This window comes from Leopardus geoffroyi, chromosome C1 (assembly GCF_018350155.1).
Source record: "Leopardus geoffroyi isolate Oge1 chromosome C1, O.geoffroyi_Oge1_pat1.0, whole genome shotgun sequence".
NCBI lineage: Eukaryota > Metazoa > Chordata > Mammalia > Carnivora > Felidae > Leopardus > Leopardus geoffroyi.
The window spans coordinates 191,350,576-191,368,442 of NC_059328.1; the positions used below are offsets into that span (position 1 = coordinate 191,350,576).

The window sequence follows — 17,867 nt, forward strand, 5'->3', positions numbered from 1 at the left end:
CATGGAATTGGGTAACACAATATGCAATTTATTTGACAGTGCAAATATGCTAAAGAAATGTTCTCCTTCACCTTCTTACAAGGACCAACTGTCATTTACCCTTAGGGTAGGAGCATAAGTATGCATTTCTTGACATTCTTATTGAAGTCATTAGAAGCAGCATCAACCTGAGGACTGACTGCATTAATTGGGCAGAAGCAGTTAGGTTACATTTGTGCTCAGAAACCTCTCCTGGAAATACACTCGCCCTGTTTGTTTCCCAGCATATGGGCTTTCTGAGCCGATCATGGTTAACAAGCTGGCTTTCAGAGATATTAGTGTTTTACCACATATCAGACCTTTCATACCACCGGCCAAACCACCAATTGCTCCCCACTCCCAACATCAAACCTTGCTCGAAGTAACCAGATTTCGGCAGTTGTCTCTTCAAAGGATACAAGTAGCCACGTGCAAGGGTAGAACTCTGGAAGGCCTTATTCATTCTTCTGCATTTTACATTTGAACTTTTCTTGATATACTAACGGAAAGTGCCCCTGACCACGTGTATTGATTTTTCTCTCCGTACAGACGGTCTGTCTGATAAGAGCTCTCGCTCCGGCCAAGGAGCTCTGAATTGTGAAGCTGCCCCTCAGGGGAGCTCTGAGCTAGAGGACGTGGAAAATAAAGCCAGGAAAATCAAAAAACCAAAAGAGAAGGAGAAGAAGAAGGAAAAAGGCAAAATGAAAGTCAAGGAGAAGAAGCTGAAAGAGGAAAACGGAGATCCTGAAAGGAAAATAAAGAAGAAAGGTTTTGGTGCCATGCTGAGGTATGGACTCGCTGTGAAAGCACCACAGGATTGTTTTGCTTTGTGGCTTCTCCCGGTGAGATCGCTCATCTGTGTGCACCCAGGAAAAAGTCAGGCTTTCCCTCCTGATTAGCCAAATGGGAAAAAATCTAAATTGCGAATGTGCTTGTTCCTTTTCTGCAGAAGCAGAAGGAGCCTTCTTGGGTGGCTCCGGAAGCTCGTGGTGATGGCAGGAGGCTGTTAGAAATTTGTTGTGAAAGGAAGGCTAATGCCTGGTAGAGATACGGGCAGGGCCCGCGGTCCTTGGTACCAAAGCGTTATGCGGGTAAATTGAACGCCTCTTCCATCCGTACAGGGAAAGCAAGAGGCGAGGAAGTCCCCAGCTGCTGCCTCTACAACACCTGCTCGGAGTTAGAGAACACAGGGTACTGAACCGCCCTCACCTGCCGCGTAGCGGTAGGTGTGTGCGTGGCCGGGCCTGCGGGTGCATCGGCTCTCAGCCATGGAAGCCCTGTGGTCGGAGGACATGTCACTGGATCTGGAGTCAGATGAGCCTGTTCTTGGTCCGTGACCCTCCTCACCCGAGCTGCTGGGCTTCACGTGTCGCCCTGAGTCTTACTGTGTTCCTTTTCACAGTGAGGCGAGCGTACCCGCTCTCCCAACTCAGCGGGGCTGGGGCACGAGATTCCGTATGCAGCCAGCCTGTCCAACGGGCATGGCTCAGCAGGGCACAGTCAGAAAAGCACTTTGTCTCTTCTCCTACAGCTGCTCCCAGATCTGCTTTGTTGACACTGACAGAGTGTCCACAATTTGATGACGTCACTCCAGCTGATGGCTTTCTGGTCCCTTTGGGGATTGAAACCGCCTCTGCGTCAGGGTCTAAAATGCCAGTCTAATGTCCTCGAAACTTCCCGGCCCTGCCCCTCAAGCCTCAACCCCAAGGAGGGGCCCCACGATGTGGTGGTAGATTCCACCTTCTCCTGCTTCTCAGTCTCTGGACCCGGCAGGGAGGGAAGGAAGGGCCTTATTAAAATAGTGGTGGAGTTGTACTCAAACAAGTGTCTGGATCTGGCATAATCTGCTGACGGGGGCCTTTGTGGACTATTTTTGTAGATTTTTCAGGAGTTCCTTATTGCCACTACCTAGGAGATACATTTCCCACTGACCTCCTGAGACCCTCTGGCCCTTCATCTCTGACCTCACACAGCACACCCGGAGGTCTCCTTCCCCCCACCCCTGGCAGAGAGACTGTGATGGTGGCACTTTGAGATGGCTGTAGCCTAACCCTCCTTCTGCAGCATCCACTTGGCTCACTGGAATTGCTGAGCTCTTGCCCTTCTCGTTGCAGCCTCTTCTCGTTGCTCCCCTCTCTCCTCATCCTGCCGTAGGGATGCCCCAACCAGCCTGGCGTGTTCAGACTTCTCTTTGGCAGAGCCGAGCCCCATTTTGTGCCTCCCTAGCTCGACAGCCATGTCCCAAACCCTTCCAAGCTCGCATGCATGGGGAAGGGAGCGTGTCAGTAAATGTTTGCAAGTCTCAAGCAAACAGGTAGGAAGGGGGATTGCCGTCTCCTCTATGGCCTTCACATTCTCTCCGGGGTGTTGTTGCAGTCTTCTTATTTATTTTATTGGGGGTGTGAGGGGGAGACACCCCTTTGCATTACTTTCTGTATTCCTGTAATTCTCCATCACAGAAAATCCCTCTCTCAGGGTCTACTTTTCCATGGGCTAAAGGTGAGAGGTGAGAGGTGATGCTGGCTACTTCTTATTAAGCCCCTAGGAGATGTCTCTGTCAAGAATGCTGGGTGGCATTTGTCATCAGATGTTTTCAGTTTGGGATTTTTCAACTGAAATTTCAGACAGAAACGAAAGTTCTGTTCCATGTCTGTTATTCATATATAACACATGAACATAAATATAATCTGTTATTATATATATATATATATATATATATATATAGAGAGAGAGAGAGAGAGAGAGAGAGAGAGAGAGATCTTGAAATTGCAACGTCACATTTAGGCAATGCAGATAATACTGACACAGGGGGACAAATTTCTCAGTAGGCATTGGTTTGTTTTTCCTGGTGGTCTCTATAGACTCTGTCTTTCCAGTTGACATTTTGAATGTTAAACTTGCCCTTTTTCCAGGTAATTATTGCCAGAATTTGAGGGCTATGCTTTAAGCATCCTGATAATAATGACACACACAATACAAATATATAGAGAGAATTGCCTTTGAATTTATTTATGGAGCTCAGAGGTTAACAGTGCAGGCTCTGCGTGGGGAATGCTAAATTCAGTCCCGGCCTTTCTACCTCTCTTTCTAGGTAGCATTGGGCACATTATTTAATCTCTGTGCCTCAGTTTCCTCATCTGAAAAATGAGAATTAGAGTATACCATTATGATGAGAATTATATTGGTTTGGTTACACGTAACATGCTTAGAATGGCACCTGGCAAGACATACACATTCAATTAATGTTAATTATTGTGGCAGAATAATGGCCACCTAAAGATGTCCATGTCCCAAACCCTGATACCTGTGAATGTTATGTTGCATGACAAAGGCAAATCACGATGCAGATGGAATTAAGGTTGCTGATCAGCTGACCTTAAGATAAAGGTGATTATCCTGGATTTCCCCCAAAGGCCCATGGTGATTACATGGAGCCTTAAAAGTAGAAGATGTGGCTATGGAAGGAAGGTACAGAGGAATGCAACATTGCTGGCTTTGATTTGGAGGGAGGTGGCCATGAGCCACGGAATGAGGGCAGCCTCTAGAAGTTGGGAAGGACAGAGGAGTGGATTCTCTCTGGAAAGCCTCCAGAAAGGAACGTAGCCTGCCAAATCCTTAATTTCAGCCCATTTCTATTGGTTAAGCCACTAAGTTCATAGAAATTCTTTTTACAGCATCAATAGAAAACTAATACAGTTGTTATAATTACTATTACTACTTCTACAATATCGTACTCATTTATAAGGAAACAATTTCCTCTTTAATCTAAGGTGTTAAAGAAAAAAAACTGTAACGATTTAACTAGAGTAGGCTATACATATAAAGACTGTTCGAACTTCACATATCCCATTTTCTAGAATATTACTAAATCAAGCCTTAGCTCTGTGTTCCGTTTCAGACGCTTTGATTTGGCACGTTCAGGCCCCGTTGCCCATAATTCAGAGACAGCTATTCTTTGTGTTGCCCAATAGACGCCATATTGGCCTGTGCTGGAAATCACAGGCCCTAGATCCTTTCGACATCTAGCAACTCCGCTTTGTTTCCTTCTCCTGTTTTAGCAAAATTAAGATCTGAAAGGTGGTGTTTGATTTTATCTCCAGTGTAAAAATAGCAACTGTTTTCCATAGCCTTTTGCGTCTGAGTTTGCGAGCATATTGGAGTTGCTGCTACATGCACACTTTCAACAGCAAAGAACACAAAAGCTGTTACCATTAGCCAACAGATTTTGCTTGAATTCTCATCTGTTGCTCAGATGCTATTGACTTAGTTTCTTTCTTATTTAAAAAAGATTGATCGCTTTAAGCTTCCCTAGGAGTTGGGCGTGTGGTTTAAATATGTATTATTTTTTCCATTATCTGGGTTCGCAGCCACTCTCCCGACATGGAGCTTTAATGTAGGATGTTGCCCCTGTGCCGTGTACAGTGGCACCTGGCCGAGGGCACGAATGGGGACCGAAATGGCCTCCCTCCCTTCACCAAACCACGCGCCATGAAAGAGCGAATGCGTTAGCAGTGGCTTTGCTCTCGCTTGTAAAAAGCTAAGTGTTGTGTGCTTTTCTGATATCAGCTGGTCCGTTTGTGTTCATGATATGTAGTCGTATGGTTTAGCTCGTTAGTTAATTTGACCTCCTCCTGATCCTTTTGAAAAACTTACGGGGATCTCATTAATTCATACCTTTCAATGTGTGGTCTGGTTCCAGTATGCTTTGCTGATTTCAGAATTACCTCCTCGTAGATTCAACTGTGGCTCTTACACAGGCCAGGAATTATGATGGCAAACTATGCAGATCAAGAACCTACCCGCTTTCCTAGTTTCTCCGAATCCTGTTTACCTGCTGTTGAAAGAGAACGTTAGGGGATCGAGGCGCTTCAATTTTTTCATCATGTGTCTGGCTTCCTTAGGGCATCGTACTCTTCATGGCAATACCCGCTACCATGCCTGTGGCTCCTTACAGCTCCTTGCAATCTGAGGCTCAGACCCCCTCAGTACACAAGCCAAATGCTGTCAGCCCCAGGCTGCTTTCCTGGGCTCTAGCAGATATTTTCTAAGCATTGAAGAGAAATATCCTTTAGCTAACAAAATCTTGCCCTGCCTAGAGTGGAAAGCCTAGCATTCAGTCCCTGATCTCTTAATTATTTAATAACCTCGTGGATCTTTACGTTCCTTAAACTGAATGCTGTCACAGATCTGTATTTAAAATCCATTCCTTTATATCATACTTGCTGCTGTTTCCTTTTGATAGTTTAGGCCACTCACTTCAAAGACCTTTGAATTATCAACTTGTGCTGGACCCTGAACGGAAAACTTTGACCTCGATCAAGTACCTTTTCTATACCCTTTGTGCCATTTGGTACCAGAAGGAAGCATGCCTAGTAAACTCCTTGTTGACTTTGCTATGATTAGCAAATAACAAAGTGGTAAACCTTCCAATAGAAAACGTCACCTCTGTTTCAAAAATTTGTTTGCCCATAGTCATTTGATTAATAATGTATATGGAATGCTTACTCTTTGCCAAGCGTATTCATAATTACTCTTCATTTATTCCACATTATCTATCAAAGGCTTATTTTGCATCAGGCACTGTTCTAGTCACTAGGCATACACCAATGAAGTCCTTGCTTTTATGGTGTTCTTTGGGTTTTTTGTTTTGTTTTGGTTTGGTTTTTTTTTTTTTTTTTATTTTAATGAAGGAAAACTCAAAGACTTTTGAATGTCTTACAGTGAGTGTAAAACCAAACAAGCAAAATATCACATAAACATGTAAATTACTTGTAGCAATGGATTTCCCAGGGAGAGGTGAGACATTTGGCTGGGATGGATACCTCTGGGACAAAGCACTACCTTGTCAACTTGAGGGAATCAATAGTCAATTTATTTGGTGCTGAACAAGACAGCCAGGCTGTGGCTCCTGTGTAATTTGCATTCCAGTGACGAGGAGAGAATAAACAAGTAACTCAAGATAATTGAGATTATTTCAGACTGTAGCAGGTGTTATGAAGAAGGTAAAGTCAGAAGGGATGGGGTCATCTCCCCCATAGTAACTAACTGCCTAACAGGCTGTGTATCTGCCCAAGCTCCACTTAATTTCAGCAGATTTGTTATCAGAACCTAGCATGCTGTGGTCCTAAAGCCAAATCACTTTATGCCTGCTCTTTTTTTTTTCTTTTTCAGCATACGAATATGAGGTCATTTTTAAACCAACCTCACATAAAGCTATAACAAAACGCTAACCCAAACTGTGTCTATTTTAGTACATAAAGGCCTATTACACCTGAAGTAAACATTCTGAAGACATGTGGGCTGTAATCTAAATGCTGGACTTGATTTGTAACTGTCTGTGTCAGTGCTATTCCTCCTAGCCCATCAGTTGGATATTCTTTTTTTTTTTTTTTTTTTAAGTAGGCTCCATGCCTAATGTGGGGCTTGAACTCACAACCCCGAGATTAAAGGTCACATGCTCTACTGACTGAGCCAGCCAGGTGCCCAGTTGGATATTCTTTGTTTCTTAACTCAGGTAAGGTAGGTATACCCCAGTGATACGCTGGCTCAGTTTCTACATAGAGAAGACTAAATTATGAATCCTAATGACAGAAGAATTTTTTTTTAATCTAGAGGCATCAGCTTTTTATTTCTAACCTTTGGGAATGCTAAAACGTCTATGTTTCATTGGTTTTATACTAATATACTGTTTTATTGAAACTAGGGCAACTCTACATAAGGGCATCTTACTGTGGATTGTTTTAAAAGGAGCACCTTCTCGGGCACCTGGGTAGTTGACTTGGTTAAGTATCTGACTCTTGATTTTGGCTCAGTCATAGTGTCATGGTTTGTGAGATCAAGCCCTGAGTCAGCCTCTGCACTGACAGGGAGGAGCCTTCTTGGGATTCTTTCTTTCCCTCTCTTTCTGTCCCTCCCCTCTCTGCACACATGTGTGCTCTTGGTCTCTCTCAAAATAAGTAAATAAACATGAAAAAAATAAATAAATAAAAGGAACACTTCTGTGCGCGCGCACACACACACACACCTTCCTCCATCACCACAAACAACACAGACATCATCACCATTAATTAATACTTAACCTAGTTAAAAACCTTTTCATTACAGCCTCTGTGGCCTTCATTAATCCCTTTGAGTCTCAGTCTACTCAGCAGCGAATGGGACAGTAACACACCTTCTCCAAGTTGTTGTGAAATTGAAGTTAATTGATGTAGGCAAATCTGTCACTGTAGCACCTGACTTGATAGGCTTTACTTTTTGTCTTCCTGCGTGGCCTTAGCCAGCCATCAGATTCTGCCTTTGACTTGGAGCCCATTGAATTTCTGTTTCATTTTTTTCCCTCTAATTGCTATTTGGTCATGCTAATTTTTCTTCAGACTGTACAATTTTGTTTAATAAACTATAAGAAGTAATGACATAGCTAAAATTCAGTCATGTCTATCTTATAAGCTTTGGGTCACTCCTTTCTAAATATAACTTGAACTGTTTTCAAAGGTCATCTAATTATTTGGTGGTATTGAATACGAATAGAAAATGGACTCAAATGGAGAAACAGGATTTTTTTCTTCTGTATTTTTTTCCTTCATGTATTTTATTTCAGACCAGAGTGTATGGATGGGTTTTGGACTTGATATTCTCAGTGCATGGCTCATAGTTATTTCATTGAGTTGCCTTGGAAGTTGTCTTATAATACATTACCCATAAAGATACATTTTGACTTGATTTTTAAATTAGGTTAGATAGAGACTGAATACTTAAATCTCCAGGGAGCATGACATCTGTCATACATTTTTCCTCTTTACCTTGATCCCATAACGGCTGTTATAGGTCTCATGTACAATAAATGTAATGTGGCTGTGCCTGTCATTACCTCTTTCTAGATAGTGGTTGTAAAATGTCTGGGTATCCCTTCAACTTTATGGGTATGAAGGGTAACCTATCTAATGTAGCCAGGCCAATGAAATTTTAACAGTCATTTCCCCAAAGGCAAAAAGGCCAACAACAAGCTGGAGATAAGGTGCTTTGCTTCATGAAGTAGAGGCCAGTTTGAAACATGAAATTTCAGATGAAACATGAAAGCCAAAGTAGGTCAAACTTCTTCATTCAGCTGCAAGCTGTATACAGAAATACATGGGAAACAGAGAACCTTACAGGATCAGGGCGAAATGGCTACATGTATTGAGCATGAGAGAAATATATGACTGGCAAAGAAATACATTTGCATGTCAAAGGATACTTACAGGTACAACCATCCATCCTTTTTCATGGCTCGCTACGATTGAGTGAAAAAGGAATAGAAGCTGAAATACATTGAAATTTTATTAGGCTTCTTTTTTGTCTTTTTTGGTAACTGCATTTTCTCACCTCACAATTCATCTTAAATTATTTACTTTCTCTTTCATAATATGAACCACGAATATTTGTTTCTTCATTTTACTAATTTGCCAATTTTCCTTTGAGCTAAGTGCCCTAGCAATTTTAATTTTTCATTCGAGTTAGGAAGAGAAATGACCCTCCCCCCCGCCTTTTTTTTTCATTATTACTATCACAGGCCTGGGCTCAGAATGCTACATTTTATGACCAGCAGTGTTGAGCCCGTAATGGAATTGCAAAGTAGAGAGTGTAATATACCGATATTGACTGCCATTAAACCCAGTGGTGTGATAGCTGATAATATTTATATATTTATGTATTATACATCCTAGCTTTTGTTCGTTTGCAACTAAGCACCAGAGAGGAAAATTAGCATCACAATAGGAATAGATTGCAAACAGAAGAACCTAAAGAAGTGGAAGGAGAGCCTCTGGGAATAGGGCAAGTGATAGAAAATGATGAAGATAGAGGCAAGTATGGTAACTAAAAAGTATAGATTAAATTTGGATCAAACAAATTTAGGGTTGTGTGGCCAACATTTATTTCTTAAGTCAAAGAAGACCCAGAGACAGATGAGCTGAGTGCACAGACAAATGAGCCGCTGCAGTGCCCCACGCACAGAGTTTATTTGGTGTCTGACTTTAGTAATTTTTTTCAGCTGTCACGCATGCCTGCAAATGTTTGTTTATCACTCTATCTGTTTTCTTTCAGTATATGTTCATAGAGCAGCGAGGGGCATAGATGGAGTTAATTAGTACAAAAATGTATGGGTAGCTTGTTTTCAAAATCATTTTAAAAGCTGATTGCTGTTCATCTCCTTTTCTTCCTACCAAATGTAATCTCGATTCCTCCATCGCTCTGTTTATGACTGTCCAAAGCAAGACGATTTTCTCGTATTTTTCATAATAACAAATGATCACACAGAGTGTCAACCAAAAGGCTTATTTGTGTAATTAGGGTTCTCTTCTTCTCTTAATATGCGTGCACAACTCCCATTAACGGTAATGTGAATTATGAAAGAGCACCGAAGAAAAATAGACCCCTTTATCTCATTACTTTTCTTGGATAATGAGGTTTAGATTTGTTAACAGATCAGAACAAAAGTCCAGTGGAAAAAAGAAAGATGTCGGCTTAACTTTTAAAGAAATTGATATGCTAAAGAGAACTTTCACAGGTGCTAAAGTGGAAGATACACATTAATAAATAAACTTCATTAGCATTTAAGGTGAAATATAATCATTTAAAATGCTGGATTAATAAAATGCAAAGGATTTCCTAATGGACCTATTTGCATACTCGTATTAAATAACTAATAAAACATATTAACAGCAAGTTTACTCATATATATAAACACTTACAAGTTCCTAGTTGTGACTGCATTTGCCTAATTTGCTTTGTAGCATGTCCAGCACAATGTCGTGTCCTTGTGCAATGTTTACTTAATACTATTAGATAATGACATGTATAGATTTAATAATTTGCTTGAGGGAAAAATGAAATTAGTTCTTTGTTTAGCACCTTTTATCTGAGAACTTCAATGTAATTTGCTAGCATCCATCTTTAAGATGCATGGGAGATGAGGGTGGCAAATAGTAGCTTTACTTCGCAGGTAATAAAGAATGAGACATTGAGAAGTGACTCTGCCTGCCGAGAGCCAGATTTGAACTGATAATAATACCCAAACCCCTCTTAATCGTTGCAGCTATTGTATTCGCATCTAAAAATGCATTGACACCAGCCATAATTCTGTATCTACTTTCATACACCCTGTAGAACCCATACTTTTTTTTATTTTTGCTATTTGTTGGATTTTCCTGTCTTAAGCCAACCTATGAAGGAGCAATTTAACAATATGAGATGGTTTGTAATTAAGGGAAAAGGCTTGAATCTTTGGCATAATAACCATATAAGCCAGAGTCTTCCCAGAACAATTACAGACAGATAGAGGAGATACACAAATTGAAAAATGGATAAGAGATACACAAATATTATTGGATTGCACATCTAGGACTATTATCTCAACCATGCTAAATAATATCTAACAGGATTTTGGAGGCAATCCAATTTTGCTTCTCCAGCTAGCTGCTGATCATTTCTGCATGGTGGCCTTGCCTCAACCTCAGCTTCAACATGGCTGAAATCTCATGCGTCATCCACCCATCTGAGTCACCAGCTCATTCCGACGTTCCTGATTCTGTAGGAGGCACTGCCAGGAATCCCGTGCCATCCGAGAGCCCACTGTCTTGCCAGCAACCCTGCTGATGTGTGCAAAAGACTCTCTTCCATCTCAGCCTCCACCTCCATCATCATTCACTAACCGCGGTCTTTGTCTTCTATAATGAGGTTGTTTCAACAAACTCCTACCTGCCTGCTTTCTTCCTTTCTTCATTCCAGTTCATCCTAGGCATAGCTAATGGTCATGTATTCATTTGGTGATCATATATTTAATGAAAACCTTCTCCACTAAAATTCACTGTAGCTTAGGGGCAAGAAACAGATCCTCTGGAGCCAAATCTACTTAGGTTCAAACTCCAGCTACATTTCTCTTTAGCTGTTGGTCCTTCAGCACCTGCTTAACTACTCTGTGGTTAGTTTCCTCTTCTGTAAAATTGGAATAATAATAGCATCTACTTTATAGAATTGCTTTGAGAGTGAATTAGATGATATATGAAAAACGCCCGGCCCACAAAATGTTCTTAAAATAGAACCAGTTCTGCTCTAGGAGCCAAGAGGTTCCCAATTACCTAGGAGTTCTCAAAATCCAACGGTCCTCTGGAGCCTCTACAGAGCTGGTTACAATTAAAGATCCCTGGACCTTACATCAGAGGTCTAGGATGAGGCCTGGGTGTCTTGGATGATTCTGATGCAGCCATTCCTGGGAGCCCCCACATGGGAGCTGTCAGCTCCTAAAGTTCAAATTGTTTAGGCTGGCATTCAATACCTCTATAGCCATCCTAATTTATTTTTCTATCATTGTTTTCAACTGTTCCTTTGTGCAAACTCACCACTCTAACGGATTACCCAAAACGACCTTTGTGAAACCCTAAGATAGCACCTCCTCCCTCCCTTTCTCTCTCTCTCTCAGTCCTGCTTTCTCCCTCTGAAGCCCACCTTAAGCCCCATCACCTTTATGAATCCTTCTTTGAACTGCATGTCTCTTTTTCTCATCAAAACTCCTACACCCCCAATCTTCTTATTTTGGACTTCCCATAGGCAGGCTTGGGTTTTAGTTCAGGTTTTTACATCTTTGTCTCGTGTCCTCAGTGCGATCAGAAATTCCTCTAAACAAAGTGGCTCCCTCACAACACTTTTCACAGTGTTGGCCCTTACTGAGTTTTTGCTGTCTAACGGCATGATGGTGTGCTAATTAGAATAGACTTATTTGGATATTAATGTGTTGTGCCCTTCAGTCATTCTAGATAATAGTACTGAAAATAATGAAAACAGCGGAAGTGGTTCAAAAAGAAGAAAGAGGGTGAACTGCATTGGGAGTTAATTATTTTTTTTAATTTCTGTTTGAAGAAAAGGTTGAAGGATGAGTTAAGTGGTAATAGTAACCAGCTGTTCTCCATCTCCACTGAGGACAGGGCTAGAGAAAATGGGCCAAAATCACTATCAGAAAAAAAAAAAATGAGGTTAGATATAAAAAAGAAGACAGTTGTTAAGCACTGGAATGAGGTTTCTGAACAGGTTGTAGAATTGACCTCCCTGAAGTACTTTAAAATTAAAAATGATAAATATCCATCTAAAACGATATGAAAAAAATTGCCAATCAGTTTATTACTTGATTATCTATCAAGTGCTACCCTGGGGAAACCCAGAAAAAAATATACAGCATGAACCTTTTGCTTAGACTCACTGTCTAATTAAGATGACCCATAAATACGAAATTATTAGCAATTAAAATGGGATTTAAAATTAAGAGCCATTTTGTGAGATTATAACCATAATTGTGGTTGGAATTCAGGTGTATACCCTCTCTGCTTCTTCGCCCCTAAGAAACCTACCCTGGGCTTTTTTTAAATACATGGATTTTTATATCTATTTCCAAGCTGCTTTTCTAGGTTGAGTGGAGCGATCCCAAATCTTTTCTGAAATAATTTATTCAATACTTTTAAGCAAGTACCTGGTAAGTGTACAACAAGCATGTTGTAAGCATGCAGCCAGTCTTTTCTTTTTGTTCCCCTGACGTCTTTCGTTCATTCAAAAAATACTGACGGACTGTCTTATAAGTGACAGTCTCAGTGCTCAGTTTGGAGAGAACACAGTCAACAAGTCAGATGTCTTCTCCTGGTACCTGCGATCTTTCCTTAAAGGGTGGTAGGGTACAGAAGTTCTAATAGTAAAGTAACATACAATGTGTTAAGCTCCTTTTAAATAAGCAGAGCTTCCATGGATCCCATAAAAGTATGGTCAGACTATTTGCAGTGTACTTGGTAAAAATACTGAAAGTGAGATGCTCAAACCTACTTGCACAATTACCTTCTTGAATGGCAGTTTGTCTTTGCCTGGGAGATACACACCTTCTGTACACTTGCAGTATGTGCATAAGTTGTCATTGCGATCATCAACTGCTTGGCCATTGGCTGATAATGCTTATAGCGCAGATGGGTCTATAGACTAAAACCGGTAAGGGCTGGCAATCTGAAAAGTCAGTTTAACAAAGTGAAATGGCACGGAATTGAGGGAGATGGCTCAAGACTACTGCATGTAACTTGCCAAAACAGAAGACCTCATTCGAGGCAAAATGGAAAATTTGGCCTTTAAACATATTCATACTCGGTATGTCCATTGGTCTGTTTTAGAATAGTGAGCTCATCCCAGATTGATCACCCTTAAAAACCCCTGGAAACTGTTCAGTTTTAAGCAAGTCTGTCTGCATTTTCCATTTTATCCACTCCCCTCCCTACCTTTTGTTTATATGCCCCTCTAGTCATAAAAATTCATTGAAAAATAAAACAAAAATAAAAACTAATTTTGTTTGTAATACCACAAACCAAAAGAAGTATACTACAAATTAAAAAAAAAACAAAAACAACATATGGAAGAATGAAAGCTCTGAGAGAAAAGTTGAGTGAACTCTTCTATTATCTTAATTTTTTGTGCTTACCTTAGCCTGAGCGGCCATCTCTTCTCTTAAGGCTTTCTTGGTATCTGAAAAAGCCCTCTAACTCCGGGAATCAAAGCAGAAAGGTCTCAGCAAAGAATGACTAAAAGCAGCACCCCACTTGCCAACAAAAGAATCCTTAAAAATATTATATAAATTCAAAACTCAAGAAAGAGCGAGCTGAAGGGCACATCGACCAAAAATAATGGTTGTAACTATGATTGCAGACAAAATCACCAGTGAACAGTAAAAACCCTAATTTTAGGGCTTTCGGTAGTAGTTCCTCCCATCGATAGGCTTCTTCTCCCCCAGGGACTATAATTTTCCACTTTAAATTTGAACTCTAGTCAATGTATAGTAGAAAATCAATAGCATAGATTTGTTCTGCTTTCCTTTTGCCTCTTGGAATTTTCAAAGTATATGAAGGAACAGCTTTTATGATGAAGATGGACTGTAAAATGAAAGGAGTGGCTTTGACCAATTCCCTAGAACTTTGACCCAAACACTGTGTACCAGCCTCCCCGGCCCATCTCCTCCATTTCTCTCATGCCTCTGTCATTTCCCCTGTGTACGGCATTTAATGTCTACATTGATATGATTACTGAAATACTTTTGTAAAGACCCTTTGACAGGTTAATTGGAACTTGCTATCAGAACATTTTTCCTATTTATCCTACCTTCTTCCCTTCATCTGGTTTTACTGTTTTCAATTACAGCTTCCTCCTCTATACTGTGATGCGAGGAGAGGGAAGTAGAGGGAGAAATTCACACACACACACACACACACACACACACACACACACACAACAAGAGTAATCCAAAAACCGAGGCATTTAACACTCATTTAAATAATAGTGCTTTCATTGTTAAAAATAAGCAAAGATGCCAAGGAATGTCCCTACAAATGCAGATGCGGGGACAGATGTGGGGATGTGATAGGCCTTTCTTGTCCTTTTCTTTTTTTAAAAAAGGTTACATTATTTTGTTTAAATATTGATTTACTTAAATATTTATTTATTTTTAAATTAAATTATTTATTTAAATAATTTTGAGAGAGAGAGAGAGAGAAAGAGCGCGTATGAGCTGGGGGTGGGGCAGAGAGTAAGGGAGAGAGAATCCCAAGCAGGTCCTGCGTTCTCAGCATGGAGCCAGACGTGGGGCTTCATCCGACAAACCCAAACCGTGAGATCATGACCTGAGCCAAAATCAAGAGTCACATACTTAACCAACTGAGCCACCCAGATGCCCCCATTCTCAGTCCTTCTAACTCCAGCTCACCCAGCATCTTCTTAGCCCCATATGCTCAGGCCACATAGAAAAGTCATTGGCCAAGCCTGATTCCTCAAGACTTGTGTTAGAGTTGGCCTGGATCATCTTGATATTTTCCACTGAGTTTACACTACCTTGAGTATAAGATCCATGTCTTATAAATTTTTGTGTTCTTCTTAGTGTCTCTGTCTTTGCTTCATTTTTCTTCCCTCTACCTTCCCCTCATATCTCCTCATAAACATAACCCAATTTTCAGGTTTCTCCTGGTCCTGCTGGTCTCTTGAACCAAACACAGAGCTGGGCTGACTTTCAGGCATCTCTCTCCTGACGCTGGTCAGCTTTGTATAAACACCTTCCACATCTTAGCATCTGGTAGTCCAAGCACAGTCCCATGCAGACCTCAGCTTGAACCATGTTGTCTTAGACTAGAGCACTGGTATAGTGGAACTTGCCTATTTCTGATGGGTCATGCCTGGAATACTCATTCCTGGCTGCATCTCCAGCCCTGTGTCTTTCTTACAGGATAGTTTTCCTTGAACCCTGTGGATCATACCTTTCAAGAATTCATTTGCCATTTATTTTCCTCACCACCATGGGCTGTGCTGCTAATGGAATATGCTCAAGTGCACCGCTTCTAGACTAGCTGGCTGACCTCTCTAGGTCATCCTCTTTGTCTTTATGTAATTCCTTCAGCCATTATCCATCATGGCTAGTGGGACTCTAATTCCTTTCCGCAGTGATCCTGAGGTGTTAGGCGTTTCTGACAGCATATTTGCTATTGCCCACTGCCTTGCCCACAGTATGCATTCCACAACGGATCATTGAAATAATTCTTGATTCCAGGAAATCCCTTCTAGAAATAGTAACTGTCAGTTTCTAGTAGGCATTTCCATAGGCTGATGTGGTTCTTAAATAACAATTGATGTTTTTATTCTTCTAGTTTTTTTTTTTTATCCAAAGTATTCATTTTGTAAAACTCAAGTATTGTAAAAGAGAGAAACAAGTTTATTGAATACTGGAATCTCTAACAGAAGGAACTCTCTTAATTTTGGAAATACAGGTTACAACCTAGTGATAAGCTCTGCTGTTTAGTTCTGCATTTTTAGTGTTAAACTTTAAATCTAACTGTCTATCATGTTTTATTCCATAAGAGATGTATCAGCATAAAGAGAAATAGTGGTAGGTTATAGGATGTAATAGAAATTCTAATAGACTGTTTAACAATAATATGGCAGGCAGATTCCATTTTAATCAGTATTGTCATTAACAACTGTCAATAGAGAGGGTAAGATGTTCTTGTCTTTGTGAATTATGATTTATGGCTGGCATAGCAGTCACACGGAAGTATATTTATTTTACAATGCAGAGACATTGATTAAATGCACATGGCATCTCAAATACAGTTGACATTTTAAGTCAAAATTATTACAGACACACAGCCATTCATTTAAGCTGTTGCTTTAAAAATGTGTCTCAACTGATTGTTAATGGAAGAAAGTCTAGCTGGGCCAATATTTCAATAAGTTGATCCTTTATTTTACTGGTGTAATAGCGTGGGGGAAATTTAGCTCCTTTGAGCAGTCCTGTCATTTTGCTATATCTGGTGGGTGGACCACCAGATGAAAATAGTCCTTTATGTATATATACCCTGGGGTTCTAGATTGTTCAGAAGGCATTCTCTTATTGGGATAAAATCCAGTTTGGGTTCTCTTTCCATTATTCTCCCTACCTTCTCTGAAAATCTTGCATTCTACAAACCCACCAACCTGCTTAGGAAGTAGGTCTTAAATAATTGATGGCAGCTGTGGCTGAAACATTAATATCATTTAGGGATGATGGTTTTTGTAATGTATATTGCTACATGTTGCCAATAGACCAGTGGCTTTAAACAACGTAAGTGTTTGGGTTATTGATTGTTGATTTACAAGACAGAAGCCAATAGTAATTACGTCTGAGAGCATACTTATATACCATGTCTATAAATTCTTTGATCTGGTTTCTCATTTATGTCTTTTTAACCTCAGAACTTAGAATTTTTTTTAAATTTGTTACAAGATAATTTTAGACTCACGTCAAAATGACCAAAACAGTACAAAGAATTTTTGAATACCTTTCACTCAGACTCCTCAGATGTTCACATTTTGCCACATTAGCGCTAGCATTTTCTCTCTCTCTTTTTCTTTCTCTTCATATGGATGTAAATACAGATACAGGTGTCCATTCCTTTTTATTTCTGATTAACATGTATCTGCAAACCTGATATCCCTTTATCCTTAAACTTGCTCTAAAGCTACTAGCATTGCCTCACTGTATAGTTTTTATCCTGTAGTTGAGAAGAGTAAACAGGTGGCCTCAGTTCAACCTCAACTCAGTAAATTCAGAAATTAGAAAATGAGGGAGGTGGTGATTTCAAGTATGATTACAAGTCAAGAAAGCCAGTATGCATTATTCTTTTATATTTGTGGACTGTGTGATCATCATCTAATTTAAAAACCTGAATTAAGTCAGTGTTGGCTTGAGGTAAATGAGTACGCATTTCCAAGAGTGAGATGTGTTTCTTTGGTAGTTAATGAAACTACAAAAGTAAGACCTCTGCAAAGAGGTGCAAATGTCTCATCCCCAGGAGGAGTCCTCATTAACCATTGAATTTAGCACAATGTGCTTGAACAAGATGGTAAATAGGAAAATATCCTGCTGATTATTATTAAAATTGTGCTACAGAAGGATTGTTAGAAATCAGATACTCTTTTTTCTCAGACTTCTTATCCTTTCCATTTTGCTGCAAGTGATTTATTGATAAGACTGGAGGGGGAGCTGGGGAAGCAATACCAGTCTCTGATCACTTAGTGCTTTTCTTTTTTTTTTTTTTTTTTAAACGTTTTATTTATTTTTGAGACAGAGAGAAACAGAGCATGAACGGGGGAGGGGCAGAGAGAGAGGGAGACACAGAATCGGAGGCAGGCTCCAGGCTCTGAGCTGTCAGCCCAGAGCCCGACGCGGGGCTCGAACTCACGGACCACAAGATCGTGACCTGAGTTGAAGTCGGACGCTTAACCGACTGAGCCACCCAGGCACCCCACTTAGTGCTTTTCTTAAAGTATCT

At 40.4% G+C, this 17,867-nt stretch overlaps 1 protein-coding gene across 3 annotated transcripts in view; it reads left to right on the forward strand.

Annotated features, from left to right (window-relative positions):
• PARD3B (par-3 family cell polarity regulator beta) overlaps window positions 1-17,867 on the forward strand; it is a 1,015,886-nt gene that overhangs the window by 718,428 nt on the left and 279,591 nt on the right. For all 3 annotated transcript variants that reach the window (XM_045480900.1, XM_045480902.1, XM_045480901.1), the window contains exon 18: window positions 568-805. In XM_045480900.1, coding sequence (XP_045336856.1) covers window positions 568-805 — 238 coding nt within the window. The remainder of the gene's footprint in view (window positions 1-567; window positions 806-17,867) is intronic.